The sequence below is a fragment of the Spermophilus citellus genome (genome assembly GCF_964194105.1).
Source record: "Spermophilus citellus genome assembly, chromosome: 3".
NCBI lineage: Eukaryota > Metazoa > Chordata > Mammalia > Rodentia > Sciuridae > Spermophilus > Spermophilus citellus.
This window is the reverse complement of record NC_138184.1, coordinates 46,345,583-46,367,150: the sequence shown is the minus strand read 5'-3', so window position 1 is coordinate 46,367,150 and position 21,568 is coordinate 46,345,583. Positions and strand designations below refer to the sequence as shown.

Sequence of the window (21,568 nt, the reverse complement as noted above, 5' to 3'; positions counted from 1 at the left end):
ACAACCCCAGCCCCCTCCCCACCCATGGCTTTCTAACACCTGCTTTTCCAATTGCTTTTTTTTTTTTTTTTTTGATACCAGGGATTTAACCCAGGGGCACTTAACCACTGAGCAACATCCCTAGCTCTTTTAATGTTTTATTTAGAGACAGGGTGTCCCTAAGTTGCTCAGGACCTTGCTAAGTTGCTGGGGCTGGCTTTGAACTCATAATTCTTCTGCCTTAGCCTCCTGAGCCACTGGGATTACAGGCATGCGCCACCGCACCAGGCTTTTCCAGTTACTTCTAAGATCCAGCTGTATACTTCCCCTTAAGCTTTGTGAAACACCCCTGGATCTTTATAATAAAATTCCCCCTTTTATTAAAGCTAGACCAAATAGTTTTCTATTATTTGCAGGCTGAAGGTTTTGACTAATTGAAGGTTTTGACTAATTAAATGATCAGAAAGAATGTGAAGAAATAAAAAGTATATTAAAAATTTGGACTTTAGCAGAAAGAAATGCTTTAAACTATAAGGCATTAATGTCATTTTAAAAGTTATTACTACTGACCTCTCCGAAAGGTCCATAATGGAGGTGTGAAAGTGTTTACAGACTGGAACTATCTCTCTTCGTTCGACTTCAGTAAGCTCCAGTGTTTCTAAGAATTTCACAGCTACAAGTTCGAGAGCATCTTCAGGCCATGGCTAAAAATGGGGGGGAAAAGTTATGAAATTAAAGGTGAGCAGTCCCAATCCAACTATATAAGTGAATTCCTATAGAAAAAGAATTTGGGATTGAGAAAATTAGGGCCTTAAGGAGAAAAATAGAATAAGGAGGACTGAGTTCACAATATTTATTAGGTTTATAAAAGATTTAATAAGTATTTTTATGAATTAATTAAAAAAGATAACACAATATAAATGAAGAATCAATGATATTTTAAATATTAAAGACATATTACACTGCTTTTCCAACTCTTTTACTTGAATGCATGCCAGTGGCAAAAATTCTAGTTGTCCACCCAGCATCATCTTCTTAGGAAGATTTTATTCTGGATAGCAATATGTCCAGCTAAAAGACAACAATTGCTAGATTCCCTTGTAATTCAGAAGAGCATAAGCAGTTGTTGGGTAGGATGTCAGAGAAAGGTCTTTAGAGGGTTACAGAGTTGGTCTGCATACTTTTTGTCCTATTTTTATTCTTCTACTTGTTGTCTGGACTACAGTTATGAAAACTCGAGGTCTACCAATCATCTTACAGACTATAAATTGACCTTGAGAATGAAAATCACATGTTAAAGATAATAAAGCAGAAAGAACGTGGGATACTGATGCTTTATTTAAAAAGCCACAAACACACCAACCACTTTGCTTACCTTCAGCTGTTTTGTTTTTGTTTTTTGGTGGTGGGAATCAAACACAGGGCTTTACACATGCTAAATATGTGCTAGCAAGGAGTGACATCCACAGCCCCCAGAGCACTCTTTTTAAAATAGCATTCCTTCTGTTATTACTCTGAACATTATAATCAGTTTTATTCTTAGTACTTACAAATACTTTGCATATCATTTATTCATCTGTTGTTGGTCTACCCCTCAGCCCTGAACTAAATTGTAAAATTCATGAAAGCAAGGACTTTTTCTCAGTGCTATACCTTCAGTCCCTAAAAGAACACTTCGCAACAAATATTTAATTAAATGTTAATGAGTAACTTTCATTTTCTCAGATTTCCTTTAATTTAGATTCAATAAAAGGCTTGTAATTGTTTTTCTTTTAGAAAAAACAATATTTATTTTTAGACTTTTTTTTTTTTTTTTTTGCAGTGCTGGGGATTGAACCCAGGGCCTCAAGCATGAGGGAACATGTTCTGCTACTGAGCTACATCCCCAGTCCCAAATTCAAACTTTTTTTTTTAAAGATTTTTTTAAGATGGACACAATATCTTTATTTATTTTATTTATTTTTATGTGGTGCTGAGGATCGAACTCAGTGCCTCACATGTACGAGGCAAGAGCTCTACCACTAAGCTATAACACCAGCTCCCCAAATTCAATCTTTTTGATGAAGCAACCTATTAGTAAAAAAGTTTTAAGCACATATTGCCATTATATACTTTGGGGAGGGGGTTGGGGGGACCAGGGATTGAACTCAGGGATACTCTGTCACTTAGCCATATCCCCAGCCCTAATTTGTACTTTATTTAGAGACAGGGTCTCACTGAGTTCTTAGGACCTCACTTTTGCTGAGGCTGGCTTTGAACTCTTGATCCTCCTGACATAGCCTTCTAAGCCACTGGGGATTACAGGCATGCACCACCACACCCGGTCCCATTATATAGATTTTTATTAATAGATTACATTCATGCAATATTATTGTTCTGATACATTTTTTAAACCTAAAAGAGACTTCTAGGATTTATTATATTAGGAATGAAGAAATTTTGTAAAATAAAGAATAAATCATTAAATTCTTAAAAGCCTCTCTTTGTATTCTGGTATTCTGGGTGATTCTTTTTTTTTTCCCCCTGGTACTAGGGATGAATCCAGGGGCACTTAACCACTGAGCCACATCCCCCGCCTTTTTAAAATATTTTATTAGAGGTAGGGTCTCATTGAGTGACTTAGGGCCTTGCTAAGTTGCTGAGGCTGGCTTTGACCTCACAATCCTCCCCCCCCAACCCTGTGGCTGGGTGGTTCATGTGTATAATGACGCAGTAGGAAAAGGGCCTTCAGGTCTCTCAACCTTGTTTCTTAAGGGTGCGATCCCCATAGCTACAGCAATCATTTTGTCACGATAATAAATGAAACAGAGTACACTGAGAATGGTAGAGCAAAAAGATGGAAAGAACCTGGATCCCAGATAACATGGTTGAGCCTATAAATTAAGTAAAACTGGAGATACTTTTGACTTCTTTCTATATGAGATGATACATCCCTTTTTGGGAAGACATAGTAATATTATTAGTTTTCTTTTAATCATAAATATTCTAACTTCTGAGCTGGGGCTCAGTGGCAGAGTGCTTTCCTAGCATGTGAGAGGCACTGGGGTTTGTTCCTTAGCACCACATACAAAAAATAAACAAAGTAAAGGCATGCAGTCAATCTAAAACTAAAAAAAAAAAATTAATGGCTACAAATGGTATTAAACCTTCATGATTAGAAATGAACCACTCAGCCATGGGGTGGGAGGGTACATGACACATAGCAGTTTACACTTACTTCCTGAGTTTCACAAACCCAAGTCCCAAATAATGCCATTAGCTCCACTGACACAGGCTCTTTCTCCTCAGTTCTTTTTTTTTTTTTTTTTTTTAGTTTTAAATGTACTTTATTTATATATAGTGGTGAGAATCAGAATCGAACCCAGTGCCTCATACATGCTAGGCAAGCACTGTAACTCTGAACTACAATCCCAGCCCTCTCCCCAGTAAAGTCTTTATTCCTCTCTGTTGACTATTTAATATCCCTTATTTTCAAGACTCATTTTCTTCAAAATTTTCCCAGTAGGTATGACTCACTTATAATAGAACTGCAAATATCATGGTTATGGAAAAAAAAACACCCAGAAGTTACAGAACTGTATTTATAAGATTTTATAAAAGAAGACTATGGTTGGACAGATTATGTTTGTATGGTTTTGGATTTTGTCTACTTAATAGAAGCAATACTAAGATATAGCTTACATAAAGCAAAATTGTTTCACATAGTTTCTGTTACTGTATGAACACACTAGAACATCCACTGATAAAACATGCATGTAATCCTCAAAAGGTCAGAATTAGATTTTAAACATAAAATTCATGATAAATTAGTTCCGAAATTAACTTTTAAAAGAAATTATCCAGGTTCAATGTATAGTCCACATTCTCTTGGGCATAAAACAAATAAGTAGAAGGCATCATGAACTACTGTTTTCAAGATTATTGATATTTAGCGCTCCTACACAGGTGATGACAAATTAATACCATCATTTGCTGCCAACATTACTAAAATTGCTGCTCAATTGATCTTTCTGTCTCTTGTTTTGCCAAAATCCAATTCTTCTACCATACAACCTCCAAGTGTTTTGTTTCCCCTAAAATAAAGATTAGCTAAAAATATATTAATGCCACTATGACATCTTTGTTATAATTTCCTTTATAACCTGGCACCCATCCAAACTCCAACTTAATTCCTGGGGCCTTCATTACTAGTCAGCTATACCAAACTAGGTGAAGTTGCCCAAATGAGCCATTTTTCCTCCATCCTTCTGCCTCTGAACATGCTATCCTCTCATGATTATTAGTTATATATATCAACTTGACAGGGCAATGAGGTATCCAGATATTTGTTCAAACATTATTCTAGGTGTTTCTGTCAGGATGTTTTTACATTAATTCATTTAAATTGGTAGACTAATGAAGCAGGTTGTGCTTTCTAAGGTCAGTGAGCCCCATCCAATTAGCTGAAGGCTGAAATGGAACAAATATATTGAACTTCTCTCAAATAAGAGGAAATCCTCCTTTTTATTTAACTTCAATCTGGGATATTGGTTTTATTGCTGACTTCAGACTTGAAGTAAAAGAGTAGTTCTTTCTGGTCTTGAGCCTAATGGCCTTCAGAGTGGAAATACACAATTGACCCTTCTGGGACTCCAGTTTTGCAGATTGCAGATTTTGGGATTTGTCAGCCCTGTAATCAAATGAGCCAATTTCTCATAATCAGTCAATCTCTCTCTCTCTCTCTCTCTTTCTCTCTCTCTCTCTTTCTCTCCCTCCCTCTCCATACACATGTATATATACAAATATATTTATAATATTTATATTCTAGAATTATACATTGCCTAGTATTAGAATATACATTATATAACATAATATTAAAACATATTATATATTATTAATATAGTAGAATACATATAAACTAATATACATGTACATATGTATATGTACATATATGCATATATAAACCAATATATTAGAATAAAAACTAATTATGACCTTTTAAGGCAAAACACACGCACACACATATATAAACTTTAAAATGGAATTAGTTTTAAAACATAAAATTGATAATAAAGTTAAAAGTAATAAAACAAATTAATATCATAAATTAATTTTTATTAATCATGTAATTATATATTTTATTAATCATTTGTATAATCTCCTATTAGTTCCTAATATACCACTGTATGTAATTCATACTTCAGAAATTTACTGTCTTTATATGTGTATCTTTTGTATCCGAACATTATGGCTCTTTAATTTTGACTGCTAATTGCTTTTCATATCTTCTAGTTAAGAATATGAGCTCCTTGTGGAAAACATGTACCTCTGCTAAGCACTATGCTTGTTATTATAGTAGTTTACCAAAAACCACAGAATATATATTAATTGAGCTTAAATAAGACTTAAGTAAAATTCCAAGAGTTAGCTATCCACTCTGTCACCAAAATTACAAACCTGAAACCAGTCAATGGTACAGCAATTGATGAGGGATGGGAACTGTCTCAAGCGATTTCGAAAAGCATCTCCAATAGGGCTAAAGGCCACTACAATATGAAGATTATCTTTGCAGCGATTCACAAAGAAAGCAAACAGTGCTAAAGGACTGAGTTCTTCATGTTTACTGCCAGCCTGAGCTACTGGACGAACACCCTAAAGAATATAAAAAAATAAAAACTTGTAAATAATAATAGATTTGCTGATAACAAGATTAATGTATATTAGAACAAGAAGAAGTTTTATTACTTCCAATAACTATTTTTAAATTTTTGCTTTTATGTCAACAGAATGGCTTTGGCATAATTAATATCTACAAAATCTCTTCCAATTCCAAATTCAATAATTTAAAATAAACATTTATGTTCAACATCTGTAGTAATTAGAGAAATACAAATTAAAACTCCACTGAGATTTTATTTCACTCCAACCAGAATGGCAATTACCAAGAATACAAGTAATAATAAATGTTGGTGAGAATGTGGGGAAAAGGGTATACTCATACTGCAAATTAGTACAACCATTCTGGAAAGCAGTATGGAGATTCCTTAAAAAAACTAGGAATGAGGGAGTTGGTGCTGTGGCTCACACTTGCCTAGCGTGTGTGAGACACTGGGTTTGATCCTTAGCACCACATACAAATAAATAAAAAATAAAGGTACATCAACAACTTAAAAAAATCTAGGAATGAAACCACCATTAGACCCAGTTATCCCATTCATTGGTATATATATATCCAAAGGAGTTAAAATCAGCATACTACAGTGACACAGCCACATCAATGTTTATAGTAGCACAATTCACAATAGCTAAGCTATGGAACCAACCTAGGTGCCCTTCAACAGATGAATGAATAAAGAAATTGTGGTATACACACACAATGAAGTATTTACTCAGTCATAAAGAATGACTTTATGACATTGCTGGTAAATAGATTAATTTGGAGACTATCATGCTAAGTGAAATAAGCCAATCCCCAAAAGCCAAAGGTTAAATGTCTTCTCTGATATGTGACTGCTAATCCACAATAATGAGTTGGGGAGGGGAATAACAGAAGTTCATTGGATTAAACATAGGTCAGTGAAGGGGGAAGGGAGCAGGGATAGGAATAGGAAAGAGTGGAAAATCTGACATAACTTTCCTATGTACATATATGAATACACCACAGTGAAACCATCAAGTACAACCACAATACTTGGATCCTAATTAGAATATGATATATTCCATTCTTGTATAAATATATCAATATAGAGTCTAATATCATGTATAACTAAAAATATTAATAAAAATAAAAACAAATATTTGCCAAGAATTTACTTCAAAAGAGGATCTCAAAAATTCACCAAGCTATAGATTAAGAACTATAATTCAACATTGTAAGAGGAAAAGAAAACCAACAGAAACAAGAAGAGTCAATAAGAAACTAGTTAAAAACATCAAACATCCATATATTGGAATTTCATACAACTTTTAAAAATAAGGTATATGCCATTTCTGGTGGGATGGAAAATTGGTGCAATCACTATGGAAAGCAGTATGGAGATTCCTTGGAAAACTTAGAATGGAACTACCATTCGACCAAGATATCCCACTCCTCCATCAATACCCAAAGGTCAATACCAAATCAGCATACTACAGTGATGCAGCCATACTCATGTTTATAGCAGCTCAATTCACAATAGCTAAACTGTGGAACCAACCTAGATGCCCTTCAATAGATGCATGGATAAAGAAACTGTGGTATATATACACAATGTAATATTACTCTGCATTAAAAAAGAATAAAATTATGGCATTTGCAGGTAAATGGATGGAGTTGGAGAATATCATGCTAAGTGAAGTAAGCCAATCCCAAGAAACCAAAAGCCAAATATTTTCTTGGGTAAGTGGATGCTGGTCCATAATTGGGGGGTGGTGGTGCATAGAAAGAATGGAGGAATTTTGTGTTAAATAACACACAGATACAAGCCATGCATGGTAGTGTGTACTGGTAGTTGCAGCTACTTGAGATGTTCAGGAAGGAGGAACACTTGAGCACCAGAGTTTGAACCCAGCCTAGTCAACAAAAGAAACAAAAATACAAAACAAATATATATATATATATATATATATATATATATATATATATATATATATATATATATATATATATATATAATGCGAATATATGAGAAAGAGTGAAGGAATGGAAAGGTTTAGTATTGAACTGATAGAAGGAAAAGACAAAACTATTAAAGTAACCAGGGGAGCTTGGCAAAGCTTAGGAAATCCCACTCTTCCAAGGTAACAACCCTTTGAGTGTAAATAAGAAGGGTGAATTTCTCCTGTGAGAATTACCCTTCATCGGCAACCTTCTCCACATTCCTGATATCGCCCAGGTAAAAGCAAATAACTTGAATTTTTCCCTGTTATTTTCTTCTTCTTCAACATAAGCAAGCCATAACTGCTAAGGCTTTCTAAGTGCCTAACACTATATAAATGTTTCATTTTCTTTGAGTCTCAGACTTCAACAACTCTATGCACAAGGAACTATTAGCTGTGCTCCTATTACAAAGAAGGGTGAATTCATTCCACTCCAGGTACTATTACTAGAGGCTGAGAATGAAACATCCAAGCTTGAGTGATAAATTCTGTAGATAAGAGCAGTTATACTAATGAGGAAGGGAAAAATCACTAGCAGAGATCTTAGTGGGAAAGATTGGGATCAAAGTATGTGACATCTGACAGTAGTAGATGCTTCATAAGTGTATTTTTCATCAATTAGATCATAAACCTGACTTTCAGATATATCAGAACTATAAGATAAGTAGTTTAAATCTTAAAAAACTTTTACTAACCAGAGTTAAGCCATAAAGCTAAAAGAATAGCATTAAAATCATGTTTACTTTTATCAATTTAAGAGACGAGTTTAAACTCCCTAATCATTTATAACACATGCTAAAATAATATCAAACAGGTAAAACAAACTTCCATTATTATGAAGATAAGAATTATAAAAATTCTACCTTGTAACCATGGTAGATGCATTCAAAATTCACCAAAATGATGTATTAAATTAATATACTTTAATTTTTTTTTCCTTTTTTTATTGGTTGTTCAAAACATTACAAAGCTCATGACATATCATCTTTCATACATTTGACTCAAGTGGGTTATGAACTCCCATTTTTACCCCAAATACAAATTGCAGAATCACATCGGTTACACATTCACATTTTTACATAATGGCATATTAGTGACTGTTTTATTCTGCTACCTTTCCTATCCCCTACTATCCCCCCTCCCCTCCCCTCCCATCTTCCCTCTCTACCTCATCTGCTGTTGTTCAATTTACTTTAAATTTTTAATTGAGCAAACTATATTTATGCTGAATAACAGAGGAAAGGTTTCAAGATGAGAAAACTGCTATTGTAAGAGCAGCACTTCCCCAAAAGTTTTTACCTCCATTACTTCTTGTTTTTCATCTGCGGCAAAGATGTTAGGTATTTCTCCAGTATTGAGCATGCTGTCAATATCTTCTAGAAAAGCTTCCTCTTTAATCTGAGTGTCTGTAATTAGAAAGACTGTCTTCTGGCCTCTCATGCCCACATTTTTCAACAGACCCTTAAAAGTAAAATGCCTTTATTAGTAGAATGTGATAGACTTATGTTGGTTTTCTTTCCCTCCCTTTCTCCTTCTTTTGACAACACTTTTAAGGACAATAAGTCTCCCTACTTCTGGTGGGGCTATCAATCAAGTCTCCATTTCTCTCATTCCCTAGGTGGGTTATCCAAACTAGTCAGTTTCCCCAATCCCCTAGGCATAGACATTGATTCAGAAGAAGGCACATTATTTAAGCAGAACCCTGTCATAGTGTTGCTTCGGGGCCTGAGATGGAGTTGAAACAAAAAGTTTTCTTGTTTTGAGATGGAGGATACAAAGGCCAATAATTCATGAAGCCAATTGTACTTGCCTCATGGATTAAGCCTGCTGGAGAAGGAAGACAAAAGAATAAGAGCTGTAGTAGAAAAGAATAATTACTGAAGACATAATTGGAGGCCCTAAATTCAGCCATATCAAACGTCAATCTACCTACAGACACTTGAATCTTGTAAGTTATTAACTTCTTCTTTAGCTTAAACTACTATGAACTATTTTTGTTTGGTTATCAACTGCAATCAAAATTTCCAACTGATAAAAAGATATGGACTCAGTAGTGTGCTGGAACTGATTGTATAGTCTTGTTAGAACAGACTGTTAAAACTTCAGGAACTTCTGAGCAGTTTGTTAATTATGTATGTAGCAACTTAGTGAGAACCTATTTCTAAATAAAATACAAAATAGAGCTAGAGATGTGGCTTGGTGGTTGAGTGCCCCTGAGTTCAATCCCTAGTACCCGCTCCCCCAAGAATTCAATATTTTCTAATTGTATAAAACTATCTTTTCCTAGTAAAGCTATTTTCTAATATGTAGGTTGATTTGTTCCTGGAAATAATTTTCTATCATCAAAACCAGAGTAGCTAGTAGTTTTTCAAGAAGTATTATATCTAATCATATCAGTTTTATACTTATTAATATATCTAAACAAATAGAAAATACAACATAATTAGTTTTAACTTATTGCCATGATCATTACTATATGTAAAATTAGTATTCAAACATGTGTGAAACTATCTCCCAATAAAAAGAGGATTAACATTTTCAAAGTAGTAATTATATGTCAGGCATATTACAAGAATACTTTGTACAATTTAACCACAATAATCTATAGAACAGATTGTATTATTCAAATTTTACAAATGAAAAATATAGCAAGTGGCAGCATCAAGAGAACAGACTAGGAATCTTCAGATCCTCTTAGGAGTATCTCCAAGCTGATATCCTACCTATGGTGTTATTCCTATCACAATTCCAAGCCAGGTGAGACAGCCCTAGGACAAATCAGAATACTGAACTCAAGTGAAATATGGAGGCAGGATTTGGGAATTATTCTCCCAGTCTCACCACACCATAGAAAACAGGCATGTGCCTTAGTGGGTGACAGCAGCAAGGGGAGCAAGAGATCAAAATCAAAGGTATAAAACAAAAAACAAAAGGGCCTGAGAATAGAAAATTAAGACAGTCAAAAAACTCTTCCATACACTAGAATAAAAGCACATGCATGGTACTGGCACCAAAATAGACATGTAGACCAATGGCACAGAATAGTAGACATAGAGACAAACCCACACAAATACAGTTATCTCATATTAGACAAAGGTGCTAAAAACACTCACTGGAGAAAAGACAGCCTATTCAACAAACAGTGCTGGAAAAATGAAATTAAACCTCTATCTCTCACCTTGCACAAAAATCAACTTACAGAGGATCAAAGACTTAGGCACTAGAACAGAGACACTGCACCTAACAGAAGAATAAGTAGGTGCAAATCTTAACCATGTAGGCCTAGGATCTGACTTCCTTAACAAGACCCCTAAAGTGCAAGAAGTAAAATAAAAAATCAATAAATAAGATGGATTCAAATTTAAAAGCTTCTTCTCAGCAAAGGAAACAATCAGTAATGTGAGGAGAGAGCCTACAGAATGGGAAAAAATCTTTAACACATGCACCTCCAATAAAGCATTAATCTCTAGGATATATAAAGAACTCAAAAAACTTAACACCAAAAACCAATTAACCCAATCAATAAATGGGCTAAGGAACTGAACAGACACTTCACAGAAGAAGAAATACAATTGATGAACAAATATATGAAAAAGTATTCAACATCTCTAGCAAGTAGATAAATGCAAATCAAAACTACACTAAGATTTCATCTCACTCCTGTCAGAATGGCAATCATTAAGCATACAGGCAACAATAAATGTTGGCAAGGATGTTGGGGAAAAAGGCACACACACATTGCTGGTTGGACTGAAAATTGGTGCAACCACTATAGAAAGCAATATGGAGATTCCTCAGAAAACTTGGGACGGATTCACCATTTGACCCAGTTATCCCACTCCTCGGTCTATACCCAAAGGACTTAAAATCAGCATGCTACAGTGATGCAACCACATAAATGTTTATAGCAGCTCAATTCACAATAGTTAAACTATGTAACCAACATAGGTGTCCTTCAATAGATGAATGGATAAAGAAAACGTGGTATATAAAGTCAGTGGAATATTACTCAGCTATAAAGAAGAATGAAATTATGGTATTTGCCAGTAAATGGATGGAGCTGGAGAATATTATGCTAAGTGAAATAAGCCAATCCCTCAAAACCAAAGATTGAATGTTTTCTCTAATATGTGGATGCTAGCTCACAATAAGTGTTGGGGGCACTAGAGAAGAATAGAGTTATCTTAGATTAGGTAGAGGGAAGTAAAGGGAGCGGAAGGGAGGTAATGTGGGGATAGGAAGAATAGTAGAGTGAAACAGACATTATTACTTTATGTATACATATGACTACATGACCAATATGATTCTACATCATGTACACTCAGAAAAAGGAGAAATTATATCCTATCTATGTATGATATATCAAAGTGCATAAATACATTCTACTGTCATATATAACTAAAAAATTAAAAACTAAAAAAGAAAATTTAAAAAGCACATGTGTGTCTACATACAAACACACACAACCCCCAAAAAGATACATTCTAAGAAAAAGTCTGAAAGGTCTTAGGCTAGAGATCCAGGTTGGTTGGTAAAGGTCTTCCCTGGCCTATAGTCAGTCATAAAGACTGGGAGAAGTAGCTTGTGTTTTCAAATGCCAAAATATCAATAGAAGATCCAAAGGATGCAAAGACACAGGGACACATGGCCTGCAAAGAAATAAAATAAACTTCAGAAACCAACCCTAAGGAAATACAGATCTATAAAATACCTAATACAGAATTTAAAATAACTACTTCAATGAACTAAAAAGGAATACTGTCAACTAAACTAAACCAGAAAAACAAAATGATAATATCCACAAAGAAATACAAACTAAAAAATCTAATCAAATAAAAATTATGGATCTGAAAATGTACAATAACTGAACTGAAAAATTCCTTAGGGGGAGGTTCAACATTAAATTGATCAGACAGAATAAAGAGTCAGCTAACTTGAAAACAAGTTATCAGGTGGACCACCATATATATTATGGGAACCCCAGAAGGACACAGGGAGAGAAAGGGGCAGAGTTAATGTGAAGAAATAATGCCCCCAGACTTTCAAAATCTGAGGAAAGAAAGGGACATACAAAGTCAAGAAACTCAATGAATAGTAATTAGGATAAGTTAAAAGGGACTACACTGAGAAACATTATAATCAGACTTTCAAAAGTCAAAGACAAAGAGAAGGTATTGAAAGCAGTAAGAACCTGCAACTTATCATGTATAAAAGAGTTTCCCCAAGATTATCAGTGAATTTTTCAGCAGAAACCTATATAGTAGAAGGAAGTCGGGTAATATATTCGAAGTGCTACAAGAAGAAATGTGTCAACCAATACTATATCTGGTAAACTTGTCCTTCAGAAATGAAGGAGAAATTAAGGCCTTTCCAAATAAATAAGTTCATTGCCACTAGATCTGCCCCAAACAAATACTAAAGGGAGTCCTTCAAGTTGAAGTTAAAGGACCTAGACAGCAACCTAAAGCCATACAAAAGTATCAATTTTCCAGTAACAGTAAACAGAGAATCCTCATTACTGTAATTTTGGTGCACAAATCTAGTTTTAATTCCAAAAGGAAAAAAGCATAAAAACATAAAAACTTATAAATGTATGTTAATGGGCACACAATTTATGAAGATATACTCTGTGACATCAATAACAAAGTGGAAAAGTGTGGATCTGAGTAAAATTTTTCTATGCAGTTGAATTTATCAGTTTTAAATAGACTGTTAGAACTTTAAGTTGTTTCATATAATAACAATGGTTACTAAAAGGAAAATACAGTTCTTTTTATATCCTGAAAATTAATACTTTATCTGAGATGCAGGTGGGAAAGATTTTCTCCCATTCTGTATGCTCTCTGTTCATGTTCTTGATTGTTTCCTTTGCTGTGAAGAAGCTTTTTATTTGATGCCATCCCATTTATTCATTCTTGATTTTACTTCTTGTGCTTTAGGAGTTTTATTGATGAAGTCTGTTCCTGAGCTGATACGATTGAGAGTTGGGCCTACTTTTTCTTCTAGTATGCACAGGGTTTCTGGTCTAACACCAAGGTCCCTGATCCACTTTGAGTTTTGTGCAGGGTGAGATACAGGGTTTCAATTTCAATCTAGCACATATGGATTTCCAGTTTTCCCAGCACCATTTGTTGAAGAGGCTATCTTTTCTCCAATGAATGTTTTTGGCGCCTTTGTCTAGTATGGGACACCTGTATTTATGTGGGTATGTCTCTTAGTCTTCTGTTCCACTGGTCTTCAATTCTATTTTTGTGCCAACACTGTGATTATGTAGTATAATTTAAAGTCTGGTATTGTGATGCCTCCTGCATTACTTTTTTCACTAAGGATTGCTTTGGCTATTCTGGCCTCTTTTATGAGTGCTTTTTTCTATTTCTATGAAGAACGTCACTGAAATTTTAATGGAAATTGCATTAAATCTGTATAGCATTTTTAGTTGTATGGCCATTTTGACTTTTTAAATATTTATTTTTATTTGTAGCTGGACAAATACCTTTATTTATTTATTTATTTTATGTGGTGCTGAGGATTGAACCCAGGGCCTCACATATGCTAGGCAAGTACTCTACTGCTGAGCCACAACCCCAGCCCCATTTTGACAATATTAATTCTGCCTATCCAAGAACATAGGAGGTCGTATCTTTTCTAAGGTCTTCTTCAATTACTTTCTTTAGTATTTTGTAGTTTTCATTGTAAAGGTCGGTCTTCCACTTCTTTTGTTAGATTGATTCCTAGTTAGTCAGAATTTTCACTGCTGTGATTAAAAGATCCAACCAGCACAACTATAGAGAAGCAAAGGTTTATTTGGGGGCTCATGGTTTCAGAGGTCTAAGTCCATGGACAGCTGACTCTATTCCTCAGGGCTCAAGGTGAGGCAGGACATCATGGCGGAAAAGTGTGGGAGAGGGAAGCAGATTAAATGGTGACCAGGAAGCAGAGAAAGTTTATAACACCTCAATTCACAATAGCAAATCTAGGGATCCAGCCTAGATGCCCTTCAACAGAAGAATGGATATAGAAACTTTGGTATATATATGAAATATTACTCAGCTATAAAGAAGAATGAAATTATGACATTTGCCAGTAAATGGATGGAACTGGAGACTATCATGATAAGTGAAATAAGCCAGTCCCCCCAAACCAAAGGTTGAATGTTCTCTCTGATATGTGGATGCTAACCCATAACAAGGGAGGGTAAGATGGGGAAATATAGAAATTCATTGAATTAGATAAAGGGAATGAAGGGAAGAGACGGGAGGGGAGGTGGTAATAGGAAAGACAATAGAATGCACCAGACATCACTTTCCTATGCTCATATATGAACACAAGACCAGTGTAACTCCACATCAAGTTCAACCACAAGAATGGGAACAAAATTGTAATGGGTTGCATCCCATGTATGTATGTCAAAATATACCCTGTCATGTAAAAACAACTAATAAAAAAAGGAAAATACATACCCAGAAATAAAGAGGTCACTATAACCAATGCCACAAAATAAAAAAGATTACAGGAGAATTCTATAAACAACTGAGTACCAACAAATTGAGTAACCCAGAATAAATGGATAAGTTCATAGAAACTCCATTACAACACAGATTTTGACATATTCTTGACAAATATTCCAAAACATATCTACCAAAAAAACCCAAACTTATTATATATCACAATATACATATAAATATACTTACCATTTTATCTCGTTTATAACAATCATATTATACTATATATATGAACAATTAAATTTATTTGAAAAATTAAAATATGCAAAGACAACACAGCTAACAAATCATGCAAAGCAGAAGTTAAAATTGAGTATATCTGACTTCAAGGTTCAATGTTTTTGCTACTTTGAAGGAATCAATACGTAAGTATTATGCTTTCTAAGTCTATTAGTTTATTAGGCAGTGAACATATAAAAGTTTTTCCTTTAAAGCATGAAAAAAAAGAGGAAATGATATAAATATATCCTTTTTCCTTTCACGTCTATGTGGAACTCTTTGATATCTCCTTCAGTTCTACCATTTCTACCTGCTACTAGCCAAGAAAAAGTAATTCTCTATGCTAATGTTCTTTAAATATTTATTTTTTTAGTTGTAGTTGGACACAATACCTTTATTCCAAGCATTCATTTTTATGTGGTGCTAAGGATCAAATCCAGAGCCCCACATGTGCTAGGCAAGCACTCTACTGCAGAGTCACAACCCCAGCCCTCTCTATGTTAATTTTTAATATGTAAAGATTTAATGGGGTTGTGGCTCAGGGGTAGAGTGCTTACCTAGCATATGTGAGGCACTGGATTTGATTCTCAGCCCCATATATAAATAAATGAATAAAATAAAGGTCCATTAACAACTAACAATATTAAAAAACTATATAATGGGTATGGTCCAATGAAAGTGAAAGAAGTCCACAACATCTCCTTTCTACTTCTCCTTCTCTCTCTCTCTCTTTTCTTTTTTGGCCATTTTTGGGTCATCTCTGTACTGAAGTCTCTATAGAAGACTGTAGATCCATATGTAAATTAAGTATAAAACGCTAAATATGCACTGCACTGTTCTCTTGGTTGCTAGGACAGCAACACAGCTCTAAAGAAATTACTAATACATCATTATCATCATCATTATTGATATACCTAGCCTAATTCTCTCTGTAGATTGTCACAAGTTATGAAGGATTCATTTCTGTTTTCTGTAAAAATATTAGGATGTCTGTATAGCCTGGCCATAAGTTGATGGTGTAAAGCTACCCATGCCTTGAACTCACCCATGCCCGGTTTTCCCTGACCAGATAACAACCCTTTCCTAAACCTTAGTGACACCTCATAAATCCTGGCCTTCCCTGGCTAGATAACGACCCTCTCTGAGGCTCTAATGACTTTCATAAATTCTAATGTCGGGGCTAGCAAAAATGTAAACTAGCATTTATGTTATGTTCGTCAGAGTTTTGTTATCTGTAACGCCCTCCCCCAATTTTAACTTTTTGGGCTATAAAGCTAGGCTGCAAGAAAGGTGCAGGGCTGTCCTTGGCTCCCACGATTTTGTTGGGAAAGGCAGCCCAGCAGGGTGAAATAATAAGCTTGCTTAAATTTGATTTTAATTGGAGTCAGTGGTCTTTTCTTGCATCGTGGTCTAACAATTATGAGGTTTTTTTTTTTTTTTGAAGAGCTAGAAATTGAACCCAAACCATCATACATGCTAGCAAGGTACTCTGCCACTGAGCTAAATCCCTAGCCCATACTGCTCGTGTTGTCTACTGGAAGTCACATATTTATCTAAAATAAATCCTCCCAGAACTAGAGTAAAGATAGAATCAGCAGCAACAGTTGTAATAGTATAGTGAATAAGACTTGAATCAGAAAGCCATGCTCTACTGTGCATCACTTCCCTCTGTTTCAGTGTGCTCATACTGTTGTGCCTATAAAATAAGATCATATGATAAAATGCTCAGGACAGTGTTCAGCACACGTAGTAGGTGATCAATGGACAGTATTATCATCATCCGTGTATTCAGTATACATCTACACAGGATATTTCTTTCTATATGGGTAAAAGTACACATTATTATAATTTTAGATGCTAGATTTCTTCATAATTTTACCTTTAAATCATCTCTCCACTCATTCATACTATAGCTCTTAGAAATTTCTGGTTGGAAAATCTGCATTTTTGCCATGGATGTAGCCAGACGAGTTAAAGACTGACGACCACTTCCTCCAAGCCCAACAAGCAAAGCATTTCCACCAGACTGCTTTAGATTTCGACATATTCTTGACAAATGTTCCAAAACATATCTAAGAAAAAACCCCACACTAATTATATATCACAATAAATAGGTAAATATATTTACCATTTTATTTCATGTTTCTAACAATTATATTATACTGTATATATGCACAAGTAAATTTATTTTAAAAATATGCAAAATTAGACTTTGCATAGATGTGTAAGAAAATATACAGGTGTAGTGAAAGTCCAAAGAAACACATGAGTTACTATTACTATAGGTTATGATGGGAGACACAGTGAAGAAGGGTAGACTACAACAGGGGACTTCAAATAAATATCTCATATAATATATGTATAATGTGTATTTAATATATTTTTCTTTATATCTTTTTGAACATTTTAAATATTTCAAAATAAAATTTTACAAATACCAATTTAAGCATTAATATCAAATTTGGGTACCTAAACACAACAAGATTCATTCTCGTTTTGTGAGTTTGATTATACTCATCTAAGCATTGGTCTACAATGTCACTAAAATGGCGAATATTTGGAATTTCAATATAAACTCTATCATCTCCTTCAAGGTCGGGATTCATATAATCACCAAACATGAGATTTCTTAAGTCTTCTTCAGTCACCTATAGAATGGAAATGAACAGATTACAAAACTTAAAATTTTTTCTAAAATATATTTAAGGAAATGACACAAAACTTAGTTTTATGTATGTTATGGAATGATTATAAATTCAATAATTGTTTTAAACATTAAGTAGGGAATCATATACTTGTAAAATTAATGCCTAAAACTATATTTCTAGTAAAAATAAGTTTTTTTCCTAGTCTGGAGGATCATCTTGGGTGACTCCCAATTATTATTTACTAAGGGATGGTACTATGTTACATATTTTATTATATCACTTAACTACTATCATACAAGGTTTTATCCTTTAAATAACTTCTGTTATATTCATTTCTCTGAAGATTAACTTCCTCAAAATAAACACCTATTCATAAGAAAAGCTGCAAGAATATGATCATTAGAAAGCAACATTTTGCTGGGTGGGTATGGTGGCACACAACAGTGACTTGGTAGGCTAAGGCAGGAAGATCGAAACTCTAAAGCCAGGCTTGGAAATTTAGTGAGATTCTGTTTAAAAATAAAAAATAAAGTCCAGGTATGGTGGTGCACACCTGTAATCCCAGCAGCTCAGGAGCCTGAAGCAGGAAGATTACGAGTTCAAAGCTAGCCTCAGCAACTTAATGAGGCCCTAAGCAACTTAATAAGGCCCTAAGCAACTCAATGAGAGCCTGTCTCAAAATAGAAATATAAAAAAGAGGTTGGGAATGTGGCTTAGTGGTTAAGCACCCCTGGGTTGAATCTGGAGTGCCAAAATAAAATATAAATAAATAAAATTTTTAAAAAGGGTAGGAGATGTAGCTCACTGGTGGAGTTGCCCCTGGGTTCAAATGCTGCAAAAAAGCAATATTTTTTTTAAAAATAAATTAATTGATTAATACAATTCATGCAAATGTATTGCTTTAACTTGACATATTTTTTTAATCACTAAATATACTCACTGGTGCATTCTCTTTCCTCAAATGTAAAAAAACACCATCAAATGATTCTTTAAAATTGTCCTTTATAACAATTTTGATTAATTTGAACAACCAGTTTCTATCATCATCATTAACGAGGCGATCATAAAACACTCGGAGAACCTCATGCACAAACAGGCGGATCATAGTGTGCTTGCTCTCTACAGCATCTCTTTGAATGAGTAAACAGCCACGGATGACACGTGAAAAATCACGCAAGTTGAAAGTATAATGAGATTTTGCAGGAGTGGGCAAAAGATTTTCCATGGATCGTTTATATATCTGTATGCAAAAAAAAAACACAACAAAGCAAAAATGAAAGGCTTATAATCAGTGAAAATATAATGAATAATACAAGAAATATTTTATTTATCCTATCAGATTATATCATCCTGGAAAATTGTGTAGTACTAAGCCTAACATAGCATGTTTCTTTTTTTCTATAGCTCTCAACCAGGCTTTATGAAGTTAAAGGAACTTCTGATTCTAAATTATTACAGTTGTGCCATTTAAAGATGAGTGACTGGGGTTAAATAGTTAAAAATTTAGTAGGAAGTGAAATTAGGTAATTCATTCTGAAACATTCCAAATAAAGAGGATTAAATAATTTCCCATTGACTGATTCTTTCTCTTCCCTTCCCTTCTTTTACTATTTGTCCTTCTATTCTTTCCTCTATTTTTACTGGTAGATTATGGAAACGAAGTATATATTGCTATCAATATTCTGTTAAGAAAGGTGATTTAAATCTTCTATAATATAGAAAGTCAAAGAAAAATATTTTTAAATTTGTATGCATTCTTTGGTTCATCCCCTTGTCCCAACTTCCACACATTGGTTGGTCTATAATGCTTCAAAGAGAGGAGAAAAAAAAAAAAAAGAAAGGAATCCTTTTTGTGTCCAACCTCCTTACCTTTCCAATAGAGGCCTGATATATAAATATTATATTTTATAAATAGAAGCACTTTTCTGTATCAAAATAAATGTACTACCCCTTTGCTCATAGCTTCTCTACTTTAGCAGCATAAATTTTCCACTGAAACAAAGAGAAAAGAACCTTAAAAAGATACAGTATTCTCAGAAACTGATAGAATAAAGCTAGGGAATTTTTTGCCTCCTGTTGCAGTCATCCCAAAATGAACTCCACTTTATCAAGCTTCCAGAAAGCTTAGTTTGATGAGATTGCCACTGATTGCTTTAAATACTTTTTTCTTTTTACCATTAAATATGAGGCTGGCTTTGGCCTCTGTGCAGGGAGCTTTTCTTTGATCATATAGGAAGTCTTGTTTTCTACTCCCATGCTTTTATTCATCTATTATCTTTTCACTACTACTTCTAAGTTATGTATTCATAAACTCCTTCCTTCCTTCCTTCCTTCTTTCCTTCCTTCCTTCCTTCCTTCAAGACAAGCATGAAGAACAAGAGGGAAGACAGGAGAAAATTAACAAATACCACAGTAGAAACCTAACAACTGGGAAAATACCTATGATATGGCAGATACTGGTTCTGGATGAATTTCTTATAGGAATCTTGTGAAGTGGATATTATATCCCATTTTAATGATTAAAAAACTGAGCTTCTAAAAGGTCAAATTACTTGCTCAAGTCAATCAATCATGAAACAGTAGTCAAAGCTCAATCCTACTTAGATCCACTAATTTCAAAGCCTGTGATTTGTTTGCTGTTCTTAAATCTTCTCTGATAACAAAGATCAAAGTAGATGGCTAAGGAAAAATGTTTTTAAAAGGGTCAACATATTACCAAAAGTGATCTATATATTCAATGTAATCTCGATCAAAATACCAACAACATTCTTCACAGAACTAGAAAAAATAGTCCTAAAGAAGAATAAAAGACCCAGAATAGTCAAAGCAATTCTAAGCAAAAAAAAAAAAAAAAAAAAAAAAGCAATGCTGGAGACATGCAGATTCTTGACTTCAAATTATAGTACAGAGCTATAATAACAAAAATTATATGGTACTGGCATAAAATGAGACACAGAGACCAGTGCAACCAAACAGAAGCCACAGAGACAAACCCACACAAGTACAGTCATCTGAATCCTTTATAAAGGTGCCATAAACATGTTGGAGAAAAGACAGCCTTTTAAACAAACGATGTTGGCAAAACTGGATATCCATATGTGGAAGAATAATACTAGATCTCTATTTTTTACCCTGCACAAAAGTCAATGTAAAATGGATCAAGTACTAGAAATTAGACCAGAAACTCTGTGACTGCTAAAAGAATATGTAGGGTCAACAATCCAACCTATAGGCATAGACAACAGCTTCCTCTATGGAAGCTCAGGAAATAATACCAGGAATTTATGAGTAGGAGGGCATTAAATTAGAAAGTTTCTGCACAGCAAGGAAACAATTAAGAATGTGAATGGAATCCACTGGGTGCGGTGGCCCATGCCTGTAATTCCAGGGGCTCGGAGGCTGAGGTAGAAGGATCATGTGTTCAAAGCCAGCCTCAGCAAAAGCAAGGTGCTAAACACTTGGTGGGACCCGTCTCTAAATAAAATACAAAATAGGGCTCGGGATGAGGCTCAGTGGTTGAGTCCCCTTGAGTTCAATTGCCACTAACCCCCACCAAAAAGAAAAAAAGAATGTGTAGAGAGAGAGAGTCTATAGAGTGGGAGA

The 21,568-nt window shown here is 34.5% G+C and overlaps 1 protein-coding gene across 1 annotated transcript in view; it reads right to left on the bottom strand.

Annotated features, from left to right (window-relative positions):
- DNAH12 (dynein axonemal heavy chain 12) overlaps positions 1-21,568 on the bottom strand; it is a 299,548-nt gene that overhangs the window by 118,695 nt on the left and 159,285 nt on the right. Inside the window, exons 41-46 of the mRNA XM_081284134.1 lie at positions 18,906-19,205; positions 17,787-17,965; positions 17,197-17,389; positions 8,896-9,057; positions 5,416-5,610; positions 550-683 (exon numbers count right to left, since the gene is read on the bottom strand). Coding sequence (XP_081140260.1) covers positions 550-683; positions 5,416-5,610; positions 8,896-9,057; positions 17,197-17,389; positions 17,787-17,965; positions 18,906-19,205 — 1,163 coding nt within the window. The remainder of the gene's footprint in view (positions 1-549; positions 684-5,415; positions 5,611-8,895; positions 9,058-17,196; positions 17,390-17,786; positions 17,966-18,905; positions 19,206-21,568) is intronic.